Source organism: Leptonychotes weddellii, chromosome 1, assembly GCF_054177405.1.
Source record: "Leptonychotes weddellii isolate Sample4059 chromosome 1, ASM5417740v2, whole genome shotgun sequence".
Taxonomy (NCBI): Eukaryota; Metazoa; Chordata; class Mammalia; order Carnivora; family Phocidae; genus Leptonychotes; species Leptonychotes weddellii.
Genome location: NC_138369.1, coordinates 148,604,602 through 148,626,538, shown reverse-complemented (window position 1 = coordinate 148,626,538; position 21,937 = coordinate 148,604,602). Strand labels below are relative to the sequence as shown.

The window sequence follows — 21,937 nt, the reverse complement described above, 5'->3', positions numbered from 1 at the left end:
GTCTAATTTTTCCGTCTCCTCTAATCAAACATGAACATCTTGAAGTAAAGGAGTGTTACTAATGCCTTTATCTTCAGAGTATAGCAAAGAGACTGACACTTAATATGGATCAATAAGTAGTTTTAAAAAATACTTTGTTGACATGAAGTAGCATATAGTTTAGATCTTGAAAATAAACAGGAACAATAGCCTCTAGCTTGTATAAAACTGATGGCACTGATTTTGTTTTAAAGAATTTTATTTATTTATTTCAGACAGAGAGAGAGAGAGAGAGAGCAAGGGGGAGGAGAAGAGGGAGAAACAGACTCCCCACCGAGCAGGGGGTCTGACGTGGGGCTTGATCCCAGGACCCTGGGATCATGACCCTAGCCGGAGGAAAACGCTTAACCGACTGAGCCACCCAGGCGCCCCACTGATTTTGTTTTAAACCCTGTGCACCTTGCCTTTTTTTATTTTTATTATTTATTTATTTATTTTAAATGCACTGACCCCAGAGTTGCCGATTTACATGTGGCATTTACATTTTCAGATCAGTAGTGAAAGAGTATTTTGAGTCCCTGCTCTTCGGAGCTGAGTATCAGCCTACAGGCCAATATTTTTAGAGGTGTTGCCACGTTTGTAGCACAGAATATGTGTATGCAAATTATTTGAATAATGTATTGCTCTGTGTTCTTATTATTCCAGGTAACAGTTAGAGAATGTTAAAATAAATATTCTGATGTTAGTGAAAGTAAATGGGATCTCAAACTCAACAGTATTGAGATGAGATGAAGATCATTCAGCCTTTCAAAAGCTGGGGATCTTTAGTCTTATCTGGATGCCATTGGATTTAAGCTAGTTGAGTGTGCAATTGTTGAGAAAAAGGACAAAGATATGCTTGTTAGATATATGAATGATAGGCTGCAAATATTTTGTCAGTAATTGTGTCTAAAGGGAAAAGTGTAGTTAGGTGTTCTAGGAAGGAACTTTATTGGGAATGAAGAAGTAGAATGAGACTTTTATTCATATATATAGAATTGGATTCATCCCTTCTTTATTCCCATTTATATGGTAACAATACTCTATGAACTCCAAATCTGGACACTTTTTTTTCTATGTGGTGAGATAGATGGTTGATAGTGTGACAGGATATTTAAAATTTGCATAATTTAAGAAAAGGTAAGACAAATTCATGGCCTAATTGATAGGAGAGAGAAGTGCAGAGCATTTCTTTATTTTTACCTGAATTTGATTTAATGCTATAAATCAAATTCAGGTAAAACTAAAGAAGCTTAACTTCAACCAAGCTTAGCTTGGTTAAAATATCAGGGGAGGGGCACCTCGGTGGTGAAGTTGGTTGGGTGTCCAACTCATTGTTTTGTTTGCAGTTGTGATCTTGGGGTCGTGGGATTGAGCCCTGAGTTGGACTCTGTCCCCAGAGTGGAGTCTGCTTGGGACTCTCTCCCCCTCTCCCTGGGCCCCTCCCCACCTCTCTCTCTCTCAAATAAATAAATAAATCTTTAAAATATCAGGGGCAAAATAGCTATTTGGCAGTATAATTCCACATAAACTCTGTAAGCTGGCCTGTCATTATAAAATGCTTACTATCTTTAAACACAAAACACTAGAAGTCAAAAATCTAAAGGTATTTATTCCTTGATCTTGTTTTTAACTTGTAACTCATTGAGTTGTTTAATACTCAAGTGTTGTTCAAAAGCATATAACAATTCAGGCCAGAGATTGGACAATAAAAAGGCTGAACAAATTTAGTTGTTGAGAGCAGCTGTTATTCACTAATTCTGAAAAAAAATTTCTCCTCTTTTGGCAGAAATTGTCCTTTGGAAACTTAAAGTATCTTTTCTCCCACCTCAAAGCCTCACAAATGGAGAAGTTGTGCTGAATGGATGTCTTTAGTATCTACAACCAGGAAAAAATGTGTTTCTCAGAAGAGATGGTGAAAAGTCTTTAGAAAACTGGGTTAGGATGGATTTGAACAGATCTCTTTTCTTCCACTGCAAAAAGCCTTTAGCTTGTTATCATATCTCCTAGTGGGATCAGCTTGTAGCAAATTCAGTTCCATTTCAGGAGTTACAAGTCTTCAGTTAAACGTAGAAAACTGAAGAGAACTCTACATCTGGACAAAGTAATCTTTGCCATTTATTAAGCTATTTTAAGTATCCACTAATTCCTCTCAAACAAAGGTGAATAAGCTGAAGTCTTTAGTTGGTTTAAATTAAGGGGAATGATATTTCTCCTTTATAACATATTTAATGATATGTATTCACTTCAATACATTTGTGATATTCCAAGTAATGCAGTGATACTAATTCTCTATTCCACTGGACAGAATGAGAGTTCTTAGTAAAGTCACTGGTACCTAAGAATTTGAACTGACATTGAGGTAGACATTTTGTTACAGAGACCATTTTGTATGAAAAAGCTTCCTATGATTTTGCCAGTGTGTTTGCCGCTTGGCCTCCTTGTCTGCCATTTCCTTCTGTGTATTTTAAATTTTTTTTTTTTAAGATTTTATTCATTTATTTGACAGAGAGAGACACAGCGAGAGAGGGAACACAAGCAGGGGGAGTGGGAGAGGGAGAAGCAGGCTTCCTGGGACCGTGACATGAGCTGAAGGCAGACGCTTAACGACTGAGCCACCCAGGTGTCCCTGTATTTTAAATTCTAATGAAAACAGAACTGTCCAGCTCTCAACCAAGCCTGATCATATTTCACACTTGTGTCGTTATTCACGCTCCCCTTTGTGTTATAAAATTTCCACTCCTTTAAATCGCTAACTCTACTGATGCTTCAAAACTCAGGTCAGGGGCATCTTCTCTAGGAGACTGTTCCTAACCAGCTGGTCTGGGTAAGGTTCATTTTCTGTACCACCCCATAGCTCTCTGCCCAATAATTCTGTCAAATTGGGCCACATCTATCTCCTCTTATAGACTAAGTGATGTACTTGAGAACAAGTATCACTACTTTGTAAATCCTCAGTACGGTCTATTGTTCCAATACTTCATGCAATTAATTAATTAATTAAATATTCACATCAATGACTATTACAGCTTCCTGCTTTCTGGGACTTTCAGTTTATAGAGAAGACAAAAAGACAAATACATATATGATCCTAAGGCAATATGACAGCATAATGGAGTGGCATAATTTAGATTTGAGATCAGGAAAGTCTTTGAGGAAAGGACAAGAAATTTGAGACCTGAAGAATGAATAAGAGTTATCCAGACAAAGACTGGGGGTGGGAAGAGCATCCTAAACAGAGAAAAGAGCACTGATTAAAGGCCTCGTACCAAATCTGTATTAGGCTTTTTAAAATGCTCACAGCATTTTGTTGAGGAATAATTTATATAAAATAATTTTATATGTTTGTATGATTTTAAGGGTGCAGCTTGCAGTTTTGACATGTGTATGCAGTCGTGTAACTCAGTAGTAACTCAGATCAAGATAAAGAACATTTTTATCGCCCCACAAATTTTCCTTGTTTCCCCCATTTCAGACAATTCCACACAATTCCACCCCTGGAGGTAACAACTATTCAGGTTTTTATCACTCAGTGTGATGCTTTCAAAGAACTGAAGAAAGTTCAGTGAAACAAAGGTAGGGAACAAGGGGTATGGTAGAGAGATGTGAGTGCAGAGGTAAGAAGATGGCAGATCATGGAGAGTCTTGAGGACCTGGCTCAAGATTTGGAATTTTGGCACAAGTGAAATGAATAGCTGTTGAAGACCTGAGCAGAGGTGACATGATTGGATTCATGTATTAATAGCTATACTAATTAGAGAGGGTTAAGAGTGGAAATAAAGGAATCAGTTAGGAAGCTAACATAATATTCTAGGGTAAGAGATAATGGTGGCATTAGCCAAGGAATAGCATGTGGATGGAGAACAATCGATAGATATAAGATCTCATTTGGAGTTTGTAGAGACTCAAACATTTATTAAAATGAACTCTAGTATTTTAGTAAAGAGCATCATTAAAAGTTATGGTTGCATTTAAACAGCTAATGTTTCTGAAAGCTAATAAAGATATTCTCCCAATTTTAAGTAGTATTTATTATTTCCTGTGTGCTTCATAATGAATTTTACCTATAAAGGGAATATTGCTTGGAATTTTCTATAATAACTAGCCTAATATTTGCCTTTTGACCATGAAAAAGATTTTCCAAAGATTTTCTTTCTTTCTGTAATGAGTTTAAAATCATAACCAAACAGAAATTTTCATTTTTACCTATTCACATTCTCAAAATATGACTCACTTTGCCAGCAAAAACTAGTACAGAGAATGAATACTTCAAAGCAAATGCTGTTGAACACTTTTACCCTTAGATTAGATTTGAGGTATTTAAGTCAATAATACTATGCCAACAAATCTTGAATGACATTTATGTATTAGGTGAACATCATCTCATTTACTAAAAATATCTTTTAGTTTGCTTCTTTTTCCTTTTTTTGAACAAGTGGTATTTCTCTAAATAGCTTAGTCAGTTTTTGTTTTGTTTGTGTCCACATTTTGAAAACCTGATGCTTGTTTTTGATTCTTTAAGTGGTAAAATGGAATGTTAGAAAGTGGTAAGGTTACTGTATTATTTCGTAAGGCTGCCATAACAAAATGCCACAAAAAGGGTATTTAAAACAACAGAAATTTATTGTCTCAGAGTTCTAGAGGCTAGCAGTTGAAAATCCAGCTTTCAGCAAATCCATGTTCCCTCTGTCCTTCCTTGGCTCTTCCTAGCTTCTGGTAGTTTGCCAGCAATCTTTGGCATTCTTTGGCTTATAGATGCATCGCTCCAATTCTGTGTCTTCACATGGCATCCTCCCTGTGTCTGTCTCTTCATATGGCATTCCTTTTATAAGGACACAAGTCATTTTGGATTAGAGGTCCACCCTATTCCAGTGTGACCTCATCTAAACTAATTACATCTACAGTGACCCTATTTCCAAATAAGGTCATGTTCTGACAGACTGGGGGTTAGGGCTTCAGTGTACCTTTTTTATGATGAGGGAGGACATGACTCAACTTATAACAGTCACCAAAAACAATAAAAGTGAAAGCTGCTGCTACTGGGAAATTGCCTCCCAATCGACCTCTCCATTTGCTACATATATTTTCTTCATTATATGTAGAAAAATAACTAAATAGAGATATGAAAAGCTTGTGTGTGTGCATGCTCTCACCTCTATAGACCTAGAATGGATCTCATCACTGATAACTCATGGAATAGATATGGAAGTTGTGAAAATTGTGTTTTAAATGTCCATGTCTAGTTCATTCCTTTATTTTGGCATAGACATTGGCAAAATTTTCTTAGAGCAGGCTATGCACTTTTTTTTTGTAGTATCAACACATTTGTTTTCATTCCTTTCTCTCTAAAGTAATTTAATATAGGCAAAATAAAATGGAATTCTGACGGACAGCTTTTGTTCCTCCATCCTAGATAAGATGTGTTACAAAACACCAAAATGCTCAGCCAGTAAGGCTTACAATGGATTTTAACTGCTTCTTCCTTATACTTGGGAAGATGCATCATTTGTAGTGAGTGTCACTACTCTGGACAGGCTATCTGAATAATTCAGTTACTCCAGCTCTGAATTTTCTCTGTAACCTGATTTTTTCCACTTGATTCTCTAATCATTCGGTAATACTCAGCTGATATTTAATGCACATCCTCTGTATACCAGACACAAATAAACAGATATTTTCTAACTCCTAAGTAACTAAATCTAAGACTATTTTTCCTGGCTACTTTTCTTAACAACTTTCACATTGAATTATGATATATTCAACTATAGGTATCAGTTAAACAGACTGAAGGGTTGAGTAAATATCATAGGGGATGTTAGAGTTATTCTTGTACCCTGTATTGTGCTTTTGTGACCAATGTTTATATATATACATATATATATATATTTATTTCAGCTGAAAGAGACATCAATGTCTACTGTGGGGTGCAGGCCATTACAATGAAGATTAATTTCTGCACCGTACTTTTTTCCGGTTATTCTGAAACTGATCTGGCGCTGAATGGAAGGCATGGGGACTCCCACTGCAGGGGGTTCATCAATAACAACACCTTTCCCGCAGTGGTCATTTTCATCATCAATCTCAGCACCTTGGAGGGCTGTGGAAACAACTTAGTGGTAAGATAAGTGTGAAATTGTGTGCTAGGTTTGGGGTCACGACAAAAAGTCTCCCCATTTCATGAAATAATCAGAAGCCCAATCTTTCAAGAAAAAATTCCAATAAAACCGAGCAAATCATTTTCTTTGCCTGTTTGAGGCTTCAGACATACAATTTTATTTCCCAGTAATGGTTCTGCTTATTGTAGCTGAAAGTTGAGGGGACTGAGTGAGATCAGCTTTGCTATTCTAAACAATATTATTTGTGGGAGTGACATTGATGAACATTTCCCTACAGTTTATCATTAGCTATGCTTCTCATGCTTTTTATGGAACTATCTTATCATACAAAATTTGTTTGTTCTGGTGAGTTTGGCAATGAATCCCTTGGCCCCTTGCTTCTTAGTGACCTCATTCAGAAAGAAAGATGAAATATAGACTGGGAAACTCAGAATCTTCTAGGTCCATGTTTACCATGGAATGACCCACAGCAGTGTTTTGTGGGAGAGAGCTGTCAGCATTTTCAGTGTGATATTCTTCACTGTGTGGGACTGTCTTTTGAATTTCCAAATGTTTTTCATATCCAATCTTATTCATGAAATCCCAGTATATTGTTCAAAAAAGGAAATCTCTCTAGTCATTGTGAAAATCAAAATACTGCTTCAAATATTTCCACCCTGAATGAGAACAACTAGTCTATGCTATTCATTTATTTATACTTGCATTGAACACCAAAAAAATAAGAAGAAAGAAAGAAAGAAGAAAGAAAGAAAGAAAGAAAGAAAGAAAGAAAGAAAGAAAGAAAGAAAGAAAAAGAGAAGAAACTGAATAAGGAATTGATTCTCCCAGGAATTAAAATTAATTGAAGTATAAATATTATGATTTGAGGGGTGTTACACTGAAATTCACTGAGTACTGTTTTTTTCATTTTGCTTGTTTAAATATAATCTTATTGGTAAATCCTAGCACAGACAAAAAGGAGATACAGTGAGCATGACCACTTAGCCCAGTGAATGAGGAGAAACTGGCTTTTTCTCTTCATAAATTATTGTTTGGGATTAAAGGGGAAGGCTTAATTTCTCTAAGGGCAGGGTTTCTAAGACTTGATGGGAGATGGGAGACAGGAAAGAGAGATTTCTTTGATCTCCTTCTTTATCTTTTCCCGGAGGGCAGTTAGAATATTGTGCCCATGACCGTTTCCAAGCCTGCAGCGTGAGTATTGTTGACTCTTTTTATTAAAAACGTTTATTCATCTCTCTGAGTTGTGCACAGAGAGGTTATGAGGTGGGCCTGAGGGAGAGTGATGCAGGCTGATTATTACATGTCTGTGTTTCCTTGTGGAGGGAGGAGCCCATATGGAGAGCCAAGGTTTCCCTCCTCCCACCTTACCCTGGGGTCTCTCCTTCAGGGCGCTTTCTTCTCCAGATTTAAGTCTTGCCCTGCAGCCAAGAAAATAGTTCAGGAGAAATGCCAGGCGAAGCATCTGTGTGTGTGTGTGCACGTTCGCACGCGCATGTGCTATTTACTTTTTTTAAAGCCGAATAACTTGGGCATAAAAATTGCTATATACCTGTGTGTTGTGTTTGTTTTGTTTTCACAGAGTTGGTATGTTTAGTTAGCCAGTCAGGGAAGTGTGAGAGGAGGGGATTTGCTTATTTTTTCATTTTTGCCATAGATGTCACCAACTTTGGAGTCTTCTCCAAGGATAATCTTACATAGGAAAAATTAAGTAGACTGTGACATCACTGGATTAGAATAAAAAAATGTTTTCATTTGTAATGATTCTGGCTCTGTTCATGAATTAGCTTGATAATTGCCTCAGCTTTGCCCATGTACTTCTAGGTTCATGCATAAAGTTTATTCTATTGTTGAAAAGTAAGTATTACAGATTTCCATAATACCTGCTGAAAGTATTTATTGAGTGTTATACTGTCTTTGACATAATGGAAGAAGCTGTATTCCTCTATGGTGTTATGAAAGTCAAGAACATTATTGATTATTCCTAAAATGGTGGTTCTTAAATTTTAGTGGGATTGAAGAATCCAATGAAAGCTAATCAGTCCCATGAAAATACACATATGGACAATATTTTAATATAACTTCTGGGAGTTCATGATCCCCCTGAAGCCCATCTATGAACTATTGCTCTCTGAACTATTGCCCTGGAAAGAGATGAGGGTCTCCATGTAAGTATCACAGAGGAAAGCCCTCAGATTGACCCTCAGAAAATTTGTGACCTTAATTCATTTGTTCAGAATTTATCTCAGGGGTCCCAAGATGCTGGTGTCACTGTGTGATGCAGACCATGCAAAGGCAAATAAGACTAAGAGGGCTCCCTACCCACAAGAGGCTCTGATTATGGTGAAGGGGACTGACAGTTCAGGAGACTGCTCATGCACCGTTCCTCTGCCTGTGATGGAGATGAGCACTGCCTATAGGGCAGTCAGGAGCTTTCCTGGGGAACAGGAGATCTAGGGGAGAAGCAGGATATGTCATGGTGAAGTGGGGGAGGAAGGAGGCAGAGGGAGCATGTGCGAAGCCACAAGGGCCTTGTGGCTGGGGCATCATTTCTTCTTCTTATTTTTTAAGGATTTTATTTATTTATTTGTCAGAGATAGAGAGACAGGGAGCGCACAAGCAGAAGGAATGGCAGGCAGAGGGAGAAGCAAGCTCCCTGCTGAGCAAGGAGCCCAATGGGGCACTCGATCCCAGGACCCTGAGATCATGACCTGAGCCAAAGGCAGACCGACACTTAACCTACTGAGCCGCCCAGGTGTCCCAATGGTTGGGGTATTATTAGGCAAGAGTATGAGTCTGGAGATACCAAGCCAAAGTGGAAAACAAGATCAGATTAACAGGGATCTTTTAAGCCAGGCCACAGAATTTGGACCTTACTCGTGAACATTTTTGAATTACTTTTTGTAGCCCTCTGAACATGTAATCCCTCTCCTTTCTTATTTATGAATTATGAATAAAGTGTCTTTGGTGAATATGAAGTTTCCTTTAGTTAAAAGACATATGTAATCACTTATAAATAGCATTATGTGTATATAATCTCAAAACCATGGCATGTTGTAGTTGAAACAGACCCTAGGAATGATCTGGTCTAATGTTTTATTTTGCATATGAAATGCCTAGATTTACATATATCTATTTAATCATTGAACTTGATCTACTATTTTAATAGGTATCCACAATTTCTGGAGTCAGTGCTTATGGAAATGCAACTTCAGTACAAATAGGAAATATTTCGGGATACATTGATACTCCAGACCCACCAACGATCATCAGCTATCTACCTGGGCTTCTTTACAAATTTAGTTGTAGTTACCCACTGGAATACCTGGTTAATAATACTCAGCTTGCCTCGTAAGTTCACATTCTATCCTTGCTTTCACATTCTGTCTTCATGTTTGAGTCATTTTTTTATCCTCAAGGGACTTATAAAAATAGCAGGATTTGTTGAGAATAGCCAAACTCAAAGTAATGGAAACCATATTAAGTCTTGTCTTTATCGATTGAGCGATTGATCGATCTGACATTGTTATGACCCATATCAACAGACCAGATATATATATGGTATATATGGTATATATATGGTATATATATACACACACACATATGTATTTCCCCCCAAATTAAAACTGGCTCAAACTGGTCAGATGTCTAGCTGGGGTTCTCCTCATGCCCTTTAGAATTGCCCAAGAAGCTAAGAACTCTGGGTGCTGATGCGGTCCAGGAATGTCCTGTTTTCAGTGCATAGACTAGTTATTGCATGTCGAGTCTTGCTTGGCTTCAGTCTCTGCCATAAGCTCTCACTGTTGGACTCTACTGCCTCAGAACCTGGGGACCACATGCCTCTTCTGAGGTTTCAACTGCACAAGTGCCGATGGTTCCCAAAGAGAGGTGACATCACTCAGAGCCAAAGAGCTTCAGATATGGACTGAGGTCATAGCCTTTTGCTTATAGTCATGCATTCATTCATTTTTCCCAAAGAACATACTCCAAGACAGGGTTATGTTCACCTTATAACATAGTCTTCTGGATTTGTCAAATAGTTTTGACAAAATGGATAATTGAGTGAAAACTTTCTCTCCTCAGATCTAGGGTTTGCTTTCGCAAAGGTATAGTGATTGTTTAATCTTAGTCATGAGGGAACGTGGAGGCCACATTCTGTTTCAGTTAAAAAAAATGATTACAGCTGATTTTAATGGCACAGTGATGATAAATACCTTGGTAAAAAGCAAGACTTGGAAGACAAGAAAAGAAAGGTTTTGAGTCAAAACGATACAGGGCTAGAGGGAAGTGAGTCATTAGGGTGTCACAGACTTACTCTGCTGCCCCTCTCTCCCCCAGTAAACACATTCCTGAGCTGCAGTGTACATGGAAAGTCATTCATTTATTCAATAGATACTTATTATACTTCTACCATGTGCCATGCAATGTTCTAGCAGTGAACAAAGTAAAACAAAATCCCTGATCTCATGAAACTTCTCATGGGATTGATGAAAATGTACTTACATCAGATTCAAATTATATTGGAATGACATTTTTCTTTAAACAGTCCCATATATGCAATGCAAAATGCAAAGATGCCTTTGTAAATAAAAAGATCATAAAGAACAGTCTGTCTTTATTTGGTCTCTCTGGCTTTTTGATTATTTATCTGTTCAGTGATTTAAAGAGTGTGCCTACTCCAGGCCTAGTTAAAAGTATATCAAGCTTACTCAAGAGTTTTAGTGCCTTAAATCCAACATTAATGTATAACTGAAACTTTTAATTTAAAAACTCATCAATGCTTTCCTTTCTCTAAATCTATTTTAGGTCCTCAGCTGCTATTTCTGTGAGAGAGAACAATGGTACATTTGTCAGCACTTTGAACCTGCTCCTTTATAATGTAAGTTGATGGGTGAAGGATGTTATGTTCCCTCTCACCGTTCTGAGGAGCCATTTATGCGGATGGATTTTATATCAAAATCCACCAAAAGCCACATTAACCCTGTTATACTTTGGTAACATTTATCCATCTTTACCAGCATTTTTATATATCTTAGTGATAAAGGTATACTAAAAACTCCATTACTTTCTAAAAGTTGATAAATGACTTCGATTTTATTTTGTAAATGTGATTCTACATAGTTACTCCAAGTGTCTATCTACATTTATATGTATATATTTATTTGTGTGCATGTGCGTGTAGCCATAGTCAGGGTCAAGATTTTGGAAGTAATATTTTTGTGATAAAAAGATAGGAAAAGTCCAAATGATACTTTTCTTGGTGATGAATGTGTTAATATTTTCAATATGGGTTTTGGCTGATGACAATTATGTCACATTTGAAATAATTTGGGTTGACTACATAGTATTGTCTAAACTCTTGTCATGTAAATATCGACAGTGGCAGCAAGACGTGAAAAATACATGGATTTCTATTTATAACTCTAACATTAATCCCCCAAATGATATTTTCATGTTGATTAAAAGTTTTTATTCATACGTTTTAAATGCCTGATTTAAATATCAATTTTTCAATCTATCAACCAACATTTTTGTAAATTATGAATCTGATTTTTACATTATTATTCATGTCATCATGGCACTGAGTTATAATTCATGCAACTGATTTAAAAGTCAGTGCTTTATACTTTGAATATAATGAGCTATAAATATTGTAGTAGGACATTTCCCAAAGGCATTTAAAAAAATCATGTTTATAAGTTTGTAGTCTGACACCACTGAGTTCTAAATAACAAATTAAAATCTGTTGGAATGAAGATTGCCTTTCTGTGATTTCCAGACTTTCCTCTGCAAGAAGAAACTGCCAAGTTACTCGATTCCACAATGCTCGGCAAATATGTGCCAATATTCATTCCCAATATGGCCAGATATTTATTATTGTTTTGAGCAATATTTTTACATTGGAAAATTCCTATCTGTTGATTTATATGTGTAAGCTCCCTGAGGTAGAATTGAGGTGACTGGTTTGGATTCAGTATTATTTGTTATATTTGAATGAAACAAAGATGAAACTTCCTGATCCTAAAAAACTAAAAAAATATACCCACATGGCATTTAATGACACCATTATTTTTTGTGAAATTAAACTATTCTCTTACTGGAAAAGCAGAAAATAGAAATTTAGACGTGTGGATTTGGGGAGAGCTTTGCTATGAGGGTCTTTCCTTTATCATTAGAAATAGTATTCTCCTGGGGGCTCCTGGGTGGCTCAGTTGGTTAAGCGACTGCCTTCGGCTCAGGTCATGATCCTGGAGTCCTGGGATCGAGTCCCGCATCGGGCTCCCTGCTCAGCAGGGAGTCTGCTTCTCCCTCTGACCCTCCCCCCTCTCATGCTCTATCTCATTGTCTCTCTCAGATAAATAAATAAAATCTTTAAAAAAAAAAAGAAATAGTATTCTCCTGTTGTTAACTAGACATAATCCCTCAAAACTTGCTAGAATCTTAATGCTAAATAAAAGCCTGTAATTTGGTGATAACCTTAAGATTTTAATTCTGTGGTAAAAAGGTTAACCAATTGTTTGATATCAGACTATAAATAAAATAGGTAATGTCAAAACACTTCTCATTTTTTTTTGATGTGTCATGCTTTTTATTTGATAAGACTCAACATCCTGAGAGCTCTGATGGGAACAGGTTCTAAAAATATAATTCAGGGGATGCCTGAGTGGCTCAGTTGTTTAAGCATCTGCCTTCGGCTCAGGTCATGATCCTGCGGTCCTGGGATCCAGCCCAGCATTGGGCTCCCTGCTCAGCAGGGGAGTCTGCTTCTCCCTCTCCCCATCCCTCCCTGCCCCCCCCCACTCGTGCTCTCTCTTGCTATCTCTCTCTCTCAAATAAATAAAATATTTTAAAAAATATAATTCAGAAAACAGAATAAACACATCTCATTTTTAACCAGTTTGCAATAAAGGTGTCATTAATGGTTGAATTAAAAAACTAAATTGAATTTTAGAAGTTATTTACTAAACAATTATTTAATGAAATTTAACCATTTCTCCACAAAATGTTTTTTTAATTAATAGACAAACTTTTAGAGCAGTTTTAGGTTTACAGAAAAACTGATCTGAAAATACAGAGATTCCCACAGAACTCCTGTGCCTGTACACAATTTCCTCTATTACTTACACCTTGAATTTTGGGGTATATTTGTTACAGTTGATGAACCCATATATATATTAACTGAAGTCCATAGTTTATATTTGGTTTCACTCTTCATGTATATTTTGTGGATTTTGATGAATGTTGATAACTTGGATCCATCATTACTGTATCATATAGAAGAGCCTCACTGCCCCCAACTACTTTTTTAACATGGCATGGATGTAATATTTTGCCATGATACAGGATATTACCAAACTAGGAGTTTATGCAAGCTTCCAGTTTTAAAGTAAATAAGTCACAAAGGTGGAAAGTACAGCCTAGGGAATACAGTCAATTGTACTGTAATAACAAGGAAAAAAACCTAGTAATTTAGACTAGAAAAAAAAATTGGTTTCCTTTCACTAATTGATCCAAAATCATACTTATTATTTGTTTGGAACACTAACATTTAGTTGTCCATATGTAATTTCATTGCAACATTTCAAAATGAGTATTATTTTATAACCATCACTGGCCGTATCTTCCTATTTCACATGCAGAGTTTTTGACTTTTAGCCCATAGGAATGATGAAAAGTTATACACCTACAACTCTCATTCTTTGGAAAGGAAAAGTTGTACCTAGTTTGCATTCATGCAATTGTTTATATTTATGTATTCTGGAAGTGCAGTAAGTATACTTAGGAAAATTATATTTATAAAAAAGGATGACTTTTATTGACTATGAGATTTCCATAAATGTGGATTATTTTAAGTTGGACTGTGGCCTTATTTTTATGTAATATAAATGTATTGGTGTTCTCCTCTGTGGAAATGGAAATGAAGATGACTTTGTGAATTTGAATTGTACCTAAATACTAGTCTCTTCTGAGGAAATACAGAAAGAGTAAATCTGAGATAGTACTACAGTAATTATGAACATTTTTTAAAAGTTGAAGAAAAAAATCTAAAATAAATATAATTGACTTTACAGACAATATTGTACTAACAAGAGTAAAAAAGCAAATATACAAAACAAAGTAAAAAAAAAAACCTTTAGAAGCAATTTTAGGAGGAAAAATGTGATAATTCATGATTAAACCACAGCTGAGTCACATCATTTGCAAATGACTTAGCAGTATGATACTTGTAAAAAAGTAAACATTCTTCTGGACCCTGCTGATGCAAGTATAAGATCTGTATATTTAATGAAGTGGAATACTTGGAGAAGTTTGCAAAGGGAGCCAGAAAGATAAATAAAAATACTACCTATTAGAAATGTTGAAGGAGCTATTATCATATATCACAGAAATAGAGAAAATAAGTACAGCATATAATCCCTCATTTATCTGACTTTATTTGGGAATGAAATGTTCCATACAAGTGCAACTGTTTCAAAAGTAAAGTGTCCAAACCATAATTTTAAAAATTTATAATTTCAAAAATTCAAAATCTGTTGCTTTCTTTCCAGCCTTCTTAAACAGAATATGCTGTGTATTTTGCCTTTGCTTGATGTCTTTGAAATTTCATAATGAACATTAATATTTTTCCTTTGCTGCAAAATATCACTGTCTTCAGGGTTACTAAATTTGGGGGAAACAGTTTGCTTGCATGCTAAATGATTTGACAGCTTACATTTTTAGAAGTTCTTTTCTTTTCTTCTTTTTTTTCCCTACAATTTTTTTCTGTTTCTTCTTCATTATCAAATTAAAGCTTTCAGCTCTCAATTTCTAACCTATTGATTTAATATTGTAAGTTGGGCAGTGATACAAATAAGCTCTTGAGAATTGTTATAAAATAAGGGTAAAAAGGTGGAAGTGAAGCCCTGAGACACCCTTCTATAAGTAACTGCCAAGGAATTCGGTGAAGGAACTCCATGGCATGCATTTTGGCAACTTAGAGGACATGTTGGTCTCTTTTTTGGTTTTCAAATACATTTTGGTACTTTCAAATTGCCAGATAAGTGATTTTGGGCAAATGAGAGATTATCAAAAGCATAAAGACCTGTAACTCCAATGGCAAAGGGCTTAAACTGAAGTAGATGTAACTTAAAGAAACTGAGTATTAGCCACTAAGTAATTTAAGTAAATGAAGTATTAATTTAAATAAACTCTATTGACAATTGATTATTAAATAAGTTAAGTATTAACTACTGACTATTAACCATTGAATGCAATTTAAATACAGAGAACATTAACAATAATATATGATAAGCCATGGAAACAAAAAGATTTATGCATGGAAATGAATTTGTTACTTGGATATAGTTTAAGAACAGTTCTGCTGAGAAACTAAAGGATTAACTAGATCCTCTTTGGGGTTGATTCTGTATATTTATGTTGATTTGCTCCCTTTTTTATATGACATTATTGTTTCAAGTGGGACAATGACAGATTAATTGCTCATTTTTTTCATCATTAGGATTCAACCTACAGTCAGCAGTTAATTATCCCAAGTATCGGATTACCTTTGAAAACCAAAGTATTTGCAGCTGTACAAGCCACTAATCTGGATGGCAGGTATTTTCAAACTCTTTTTTTTTTCTGTTGGTTAAAACATTTTGACTACGGAAAGCCTCATGAATCATAAAAATAGTACATTCATTTTTAATTTAAAAAATACTGTCATCGCCACACCATTTAGGAATGCTAATAAGTAGAAATAACAAATTACAAAGATTAGGGAGTGACACTTTGTGTCATTAATTGGAAGATAACAAGTCTTCCCATAAAGAAGGAGGGAGAATTACTGGAAGTGGCAGATCTTCTGGGATACCACAGTGTTCTAGTCTTTCATCTGAAAGATGATGAATCAGATGTAGTCATTTTGTGAACACTGATGATTTGTGCACTTTTTTATGCGTATGTTATTATTCAATACAAATTTATTAAAAAAACAAGAGGACTCTCCTCATAATGATCTGGGCCAAAATTATATAAAATGATCCTCAGAAACATCTCCGTAAGAAACCCCAAACTGATCAAGTTTCATATAATCAAGTTTCATATGATCACGTTTTAGATAATCCAGAATGATCAAAATTGAAAGGGAATTCACAAGCTGAAGATCCAATCCAATATTATTATAAAGATCCAATCACATATTATTACATAAACTTTGCATCCTGAAGAGTATTCTCCAGTATACTCTGGAAATTTAGTTCTTTACCTTCTCCCTTTCTTTCTTAGTATTGCTATTCTTGGATATATATGATTCTTTAAAATTATCTTATCAAATGCAGGACTTAAAAAAATTATTGTCATTTACTTCCTATAGACTAGTCATTTTTATAACACCAGAGTTAGAATGAAATAATGTAGGCACAGTATGGCCTTGTAGAGGAAGGCTGTGTATTTGCCTCATGGTTTTCTTTTACCTAAAACAGTGTCTATCATGGACTCCCACTCTCACCACCACTGATTCTGGCATAATTTTCAGTGTATAATTTATGCACCAAACTTCTTGCTGTATGTGGCATTGTAATATCTTCTGTCATTTTTAGAGATAGTAACTTCTGGAAACAAAAGGCTGTTGTTCATAGTGAACATAGAAGCATCTCTGTAGCTCACTTCTGGCTTTTGTTTCTTCAGACTTTGAACAGCTATCATGTACACAATTTTTTTGTGTATGTGATATTAGCCTTAACCCCACTTAATGTAAGATCGCAATTTGCTGCAGATTTTTAAACACCTTGAGCTTAGGAGAACATTTTAAAACAAGAAGCCTCTTAAATAACTAACAAAAACATAGTCCTATCCTGTGGGGGTAAGATATTTGTCAATATTTACTTCCCTTGGATTAGTAACTAATACTCAAAAGGAAATTCTGACTCTGGATTATGCTTACCTCTTTCTGCAGATGGAATGTCTTAATGGATTATTGCTACACAACCCCATCAGGGAACCCAAATGATGATATTCGATATGATCTCTTCCTTAGGTAAGTCTTGTATTGATAGCAAAGACCCAATTGTAGATAATTGAAATGAAAACTCCAAGTTACATAAACAAATTGTAGGACACTTCTGTAGCCTTTAACTTTAAAGTTTTACATTGTGAGCTTTTAGTCCTTACAAAGCTGGAAGTAAAACAGTTGAGAAGAGTTTTCAACACAAAATGCTGATAAAGGTATTGTTGAATGAGAATTGCAAGTAAGTTAGGTCCATCAAAGATGTTTTATTCATGTTTGGGACATATGGGAATATTTCACTGTCTTAGAAAAAGCATGGTTAGGATATTATTGACAGTCAGAGAAAGGCAGTGGGAGGTACTATTTATTCACAGCTAGATTCTCATTGTATGTCAGGGAGAGTAAAATTAAAGTAATGGTCTGGATAATTTAGACCCCCAAATGCTTTTCTTCATTTATCAGTATTTAATATGAAAGTATGATATAGCCTACTACTCCTTTTTTATCAGAGCCAATAACTTCAACTTCATTCTCCAATAGACAATGATAGAGTGAATGTAATCTACATTTAGGGAAAGGGGACATTGATCATAAAAACATTCAATCATCCCAGTTTCCTTTCAGCATTTTTATCTGACAGCAGAGAAGACTTGAGATTCAAGCAATGGCTTCTAATCATGCTTATAAAATGCAGCTGGCTCAGATCACTGCTGCGTATTGACACACGATGGGAGCAATATGATGGGAAACCAAAAGAATATGTTTTATTGGCTAATCAAGGTTAAGATGATGGTCAGAGGCAAGGTCAAACTGATATTCTTATATCCTGTTGCTGTAAGTGTTAATTTGGGCAACATTTTTGGGAAAAAAATGTTAATATGTATCAAAAGCCTTAAAAAATTCCATATTCTTTGATGCTACACCCACAAATTTGGAAGAATATTCTAAAATATTTATGATTTCTGATCTATTATTGATATTTAAAATACTAAAACTTGGGAACAAACTGGATGTTCAGCAGTGAGGAAATGGCTATGTGAATTATGGAGAACTAGTGATTTGGGAGCTCATACAGGCACTAAATTATATAAAGCTATTTATAAAACAGAAAAAAAAGATTGGTTCTATTTTATCTTCTACCTTTCTGTCTTCTTGGTATTTTTATCCTTGGAAATATGTGATTCCTTAAAATTTAAGTGATTTGAAATATGAAGTGAAAGAATCAGCATATATAATTGTATGTACAATGAACCTCATTTGTATAATATATGATAGACTGTAAGGAAATACATCAACAGGCTGACAGTGGTTATTTATGCATGGTAAGAATGTGGACCATTTTGTTTTGATGTTTTTCTTATTTTCCAAAATTTCTATAATGATCACATGCTGATAATTTGGAATATGATCATCAGACTTCTAGTATGACTATGGTTTAGGGCTGAATCTCTTTGGTGTTCTTATTAGAACTATAGAGAGTGAAATGAGTAACTAAATCAGTTTCTCAAATGTCAGTGTTAGTGAAAGTAGGTGAAAAAGAAAACTGAGAAATCCCCAAATATGTGTTTGTGTTGATAAAAATAATTAAGATCAAGAGCAAATGATGCAGAGGGAGGCCTGCAGGAAGCAGTGTGGGGAGAGGTGGCAGGAGAAGCAGGGAAGAAAAGTCAATGTTGAGGGGTCCCGGTGGTAGCAGATTTCAGAAACAGCCAGGAGAGATGCACACCCAGAAGGAGAGGGTACCACTCTGAGTGGGAGTTGCCAGGAACAGGGCTGAAAACCAACAAGCCAACAGCCCTGGAGAATGTGGAGAATGAAGGGATAGAGAATGACCAGAGCCTCAGAAGTGGCAGAACTCAGAAAGTGCCAGGAAAAGTATACCTTCTAAAAAGTGAAGGATTCACCTGGGAAGACAAGGGCCTTGGTGGACAAGGCTTGTAAGTGAAGCTGAGGAACATGGAGCTGATAGTAGAACTTTTGAACATCTTTAGGTTCAGAGAGGCAAGGAAAACTCAACTATACAATTAGTGCACATTAAATGGAAACTTGTCTGTCCCTCTAAAACAAAGGCAAGGTAACCTTGAGTTGAGGAAATCCTTGAGGAAGGTCATTACTGTTCCACATTGCCCAAAGAGTCCTCAGAAAAGGACAAGTCTAGGGAAATCCAACTCTTTCAAATGTGAATGTTAAGCAATGAAGATACTGCTTACAGTGTTCCAATGTACTACACAAGAAATGTAAAAAATAGCTGAGAAAAAAAAATTTAAAGATAAATTAAACTCACTGGAAAAGGTTGCTATGAAACAGATAAGATTTGCAATTAAACATTGCAACATTAATTTTTTTACTGAAAAGTAACCATAAAGCAACAAAAGAAAAATTAAACAAATGGGATTATATCAAGCTAAAATCTTCTGCACAGCAAAGGAAATCATCAACAAAATGAAAAGGCAATCTACTAAATAGGAGAAAATATTTACAAAACATATATCTGATGAGAGGCTAATATCTAAAATATATAAAGGAACACCTGGGTGACTCAGTTGGTTAAGTGTCCAATTCTCAATACCAGTTCAGGTCATGATCTCAGGGTTGTGAGATTGAAACTGGAGTCGGGCTCTGTGCTCAGTAGGGAGTCTGCTTGAGATTCTCTCTCTTTGTCTCCCTCTGCCCCCCTTCAAGTAAATAAATAAATCTTAAAAAAATAAAATATATAAAGCACTCCTATAACTCAACAGTAAAAAAACAATCTCATCAAAAAATGGGCAGAAGATATGAATAGATATTTTCTAAAGAAGACATAGAGATGGCCAACTGGTACCTGAAAAGCTGTTCAACACCATCAATCATCAAAGAAATGCAAACAAGTACTAAATAGAGATATCACCTCACACCTGTTAGAATGGCTACATCAAAAAGATAAGAAATCACAAGTGTTGGTGAGGATGTGGAGCAAAGGGAACCCTTGTGCACTGTTGGTGGGAATGTAAATTGGTACAGCCACTATGGAAAACACTATGGAGGTTCCTCAAAAAATTAAAAATAGAATCACTATTTGATCCAGCAATTCCACTCTTGGGTACTTATGCAAGAAAATGAAAACACTAACTCAAAAAGATATATGCACCTCCATGCTCATTGCAGCATTATTTAAAATAGCCAAAACATGGAAACAACCTAAGTGTCCATTGATTGATGACTGGATAAAGAAATTGTGAATGGATATCATGGGAAAAAAAAACAACCTCTCATAGATATCATAGATACAGAGAACAGATTAGTGGTTGCCAGACACAGAGACTTGGGGGTGAGAGAAATGGATGAAGGAAGTCAAAGTTTAAAAAAAAAAAGAAAAGGAATTGAAACAACAGAGAAGAGAAGGACAATAGGGGAAGGAAAGAAAGAATAAGGAGGCAAGGCAAAAATTGTCAAGGGTGAAGAGAGGAGACAAGGGCAAGGAAAGTAATGGAAGGAAAGGGAATGAAAGAGAAGGTAAATAAACAAGAAAAAAGAAAAATTGGTATCCTTCTTTGTAGTAAAAATAAATGACCTGAAAACATTCCTGGGAAGATTGAGTAGATAGAGTTTTGCCTATTCCTCCTGCTAAGTACAAAAAAATCCCTTAATATTATATACAAAATAAATATAAAAAGATAAAAAGATGGAGATCAGGGTCAACCAGCTAGGTACTTTGAGATCTGATGAATGATATTGTGGTGAGTTCCCTGGGTTTTCTTTTAGTCTCATATATTCCAGACTTAGAGCTGAAGAAGTTAGTAACTCAAAATACCAGGGGGCACAGATATAAATAAATGAATGGGTGATAAGCCTGTCCAAATGAATGAATGAATGATGATAAAGCCTGTCCTCTCAAGCCAAAGTAAAACAGAAAACTTACACAATAATTGTACTACTCTGGTTTAATACCACAAAATAAAACCACAAAATAAACTGTGGCTTCATTCCCACCCAGGCCAACAAAGACTGAGTGGACAGCCAAATTTCCATCCTTGTCTGGCTATAACAAGGTATCCCAATCTCCCCTATGGGATGATTTCAGAGAAGGTGAGTGGGGATTCTGTACTTCTACTCTCACCTGGCAATAGTGAAATACCCTTACATGCCCCATTGGGTTGATGTCAAAGGAGTCCCAGTGGAGAGTCAGGCATTTACTATTACCCCACAGTAACAAGACCATAGTCCTTGGGGTGTTGGTGGAAGGCCACTCCTACCCCAGCTAGTCAAGGAGATATTAGTGGGTGCCTAATGGGGAGTAGAAACTCCCACCCTACCCAGCATTAACAAGATCCCCACTCGTTGGGGGTCAAGAAAGTCCAAGAAGGAGTCTGGGTTTCTACTCCTATTTGGCAATAATGACAGCATCCCTCCTTCCCTGATGAAGTGTTGGCAAAGGAAGCCAGCTAAAATACAAGGTTTATATAAGATCCTGAGTCTCATAAAATAGTGGTCCAAATGTCCTAGGTTCAGTAAAAATCACTTGTCACAACAACAATCAGGAAGATCTCAAAATGAATGGAAAAAGGACAAAAATAAATGTGACAGGGAGTTTAGAATTATCTAAAAAAAGATTTTAAAGCAGTCATCATAAAAAGTTTTAACAGGCAATAGCAAACATCCTTATAACAAATGAAAAAATAGAAAGCCTTAACAATGAAATGGGAAGTCTCTGAACAGAAATGGAAGACATAAAGAAGAAACAAATGGAAAATTTAGTACTTAAAAATACAATAATAAACAAGAAAATGAAATATGTAACTACCCTACAATCCAGCAATTGCATTCCTGGACATTTTTCTCA

General features: G+C 35.8%; 1 protein-coding gene across 2 annotated transcripts in view; it reads left to right on the top strand.

Moving 5' to 3' along the window:
* The window catches only part of ZPLD1 (zona pellucida like domain containing 1), a 225,308-nt gene that overhangs the window by 189,557 nt on the left and 13,814 nt on the right, over positions 1 to 21,937 (top strand). For both annotated transcript variants that reach the window (XM_081797583.1, XM_031024030.2), the window contains 5 exons: positions 5,914 to 6,134; positions 9,301 to 9,482; positions 10,938 to 11,010; positions 15,631 to 15,728; positions 17,068 to 17,148. In XM_081797583.1, coding sequence (XP_081653709.1) covers positions 5,914 to 6,134; positions 9,301 to 9,482; positions 10,938 to 11,010; positions 15,631 to 15,728; positions 17,068 to 17,148 — 655 coding nt within the window. The remainder of the gene's footprint in view (positions 1 to 5,913; positions 6,135 to 9,300; positions 9,483 to 10,937; positions 11,011 to 15,630; positions 15,729 to 17,067; positions 17,149 to 21,937) is intronic.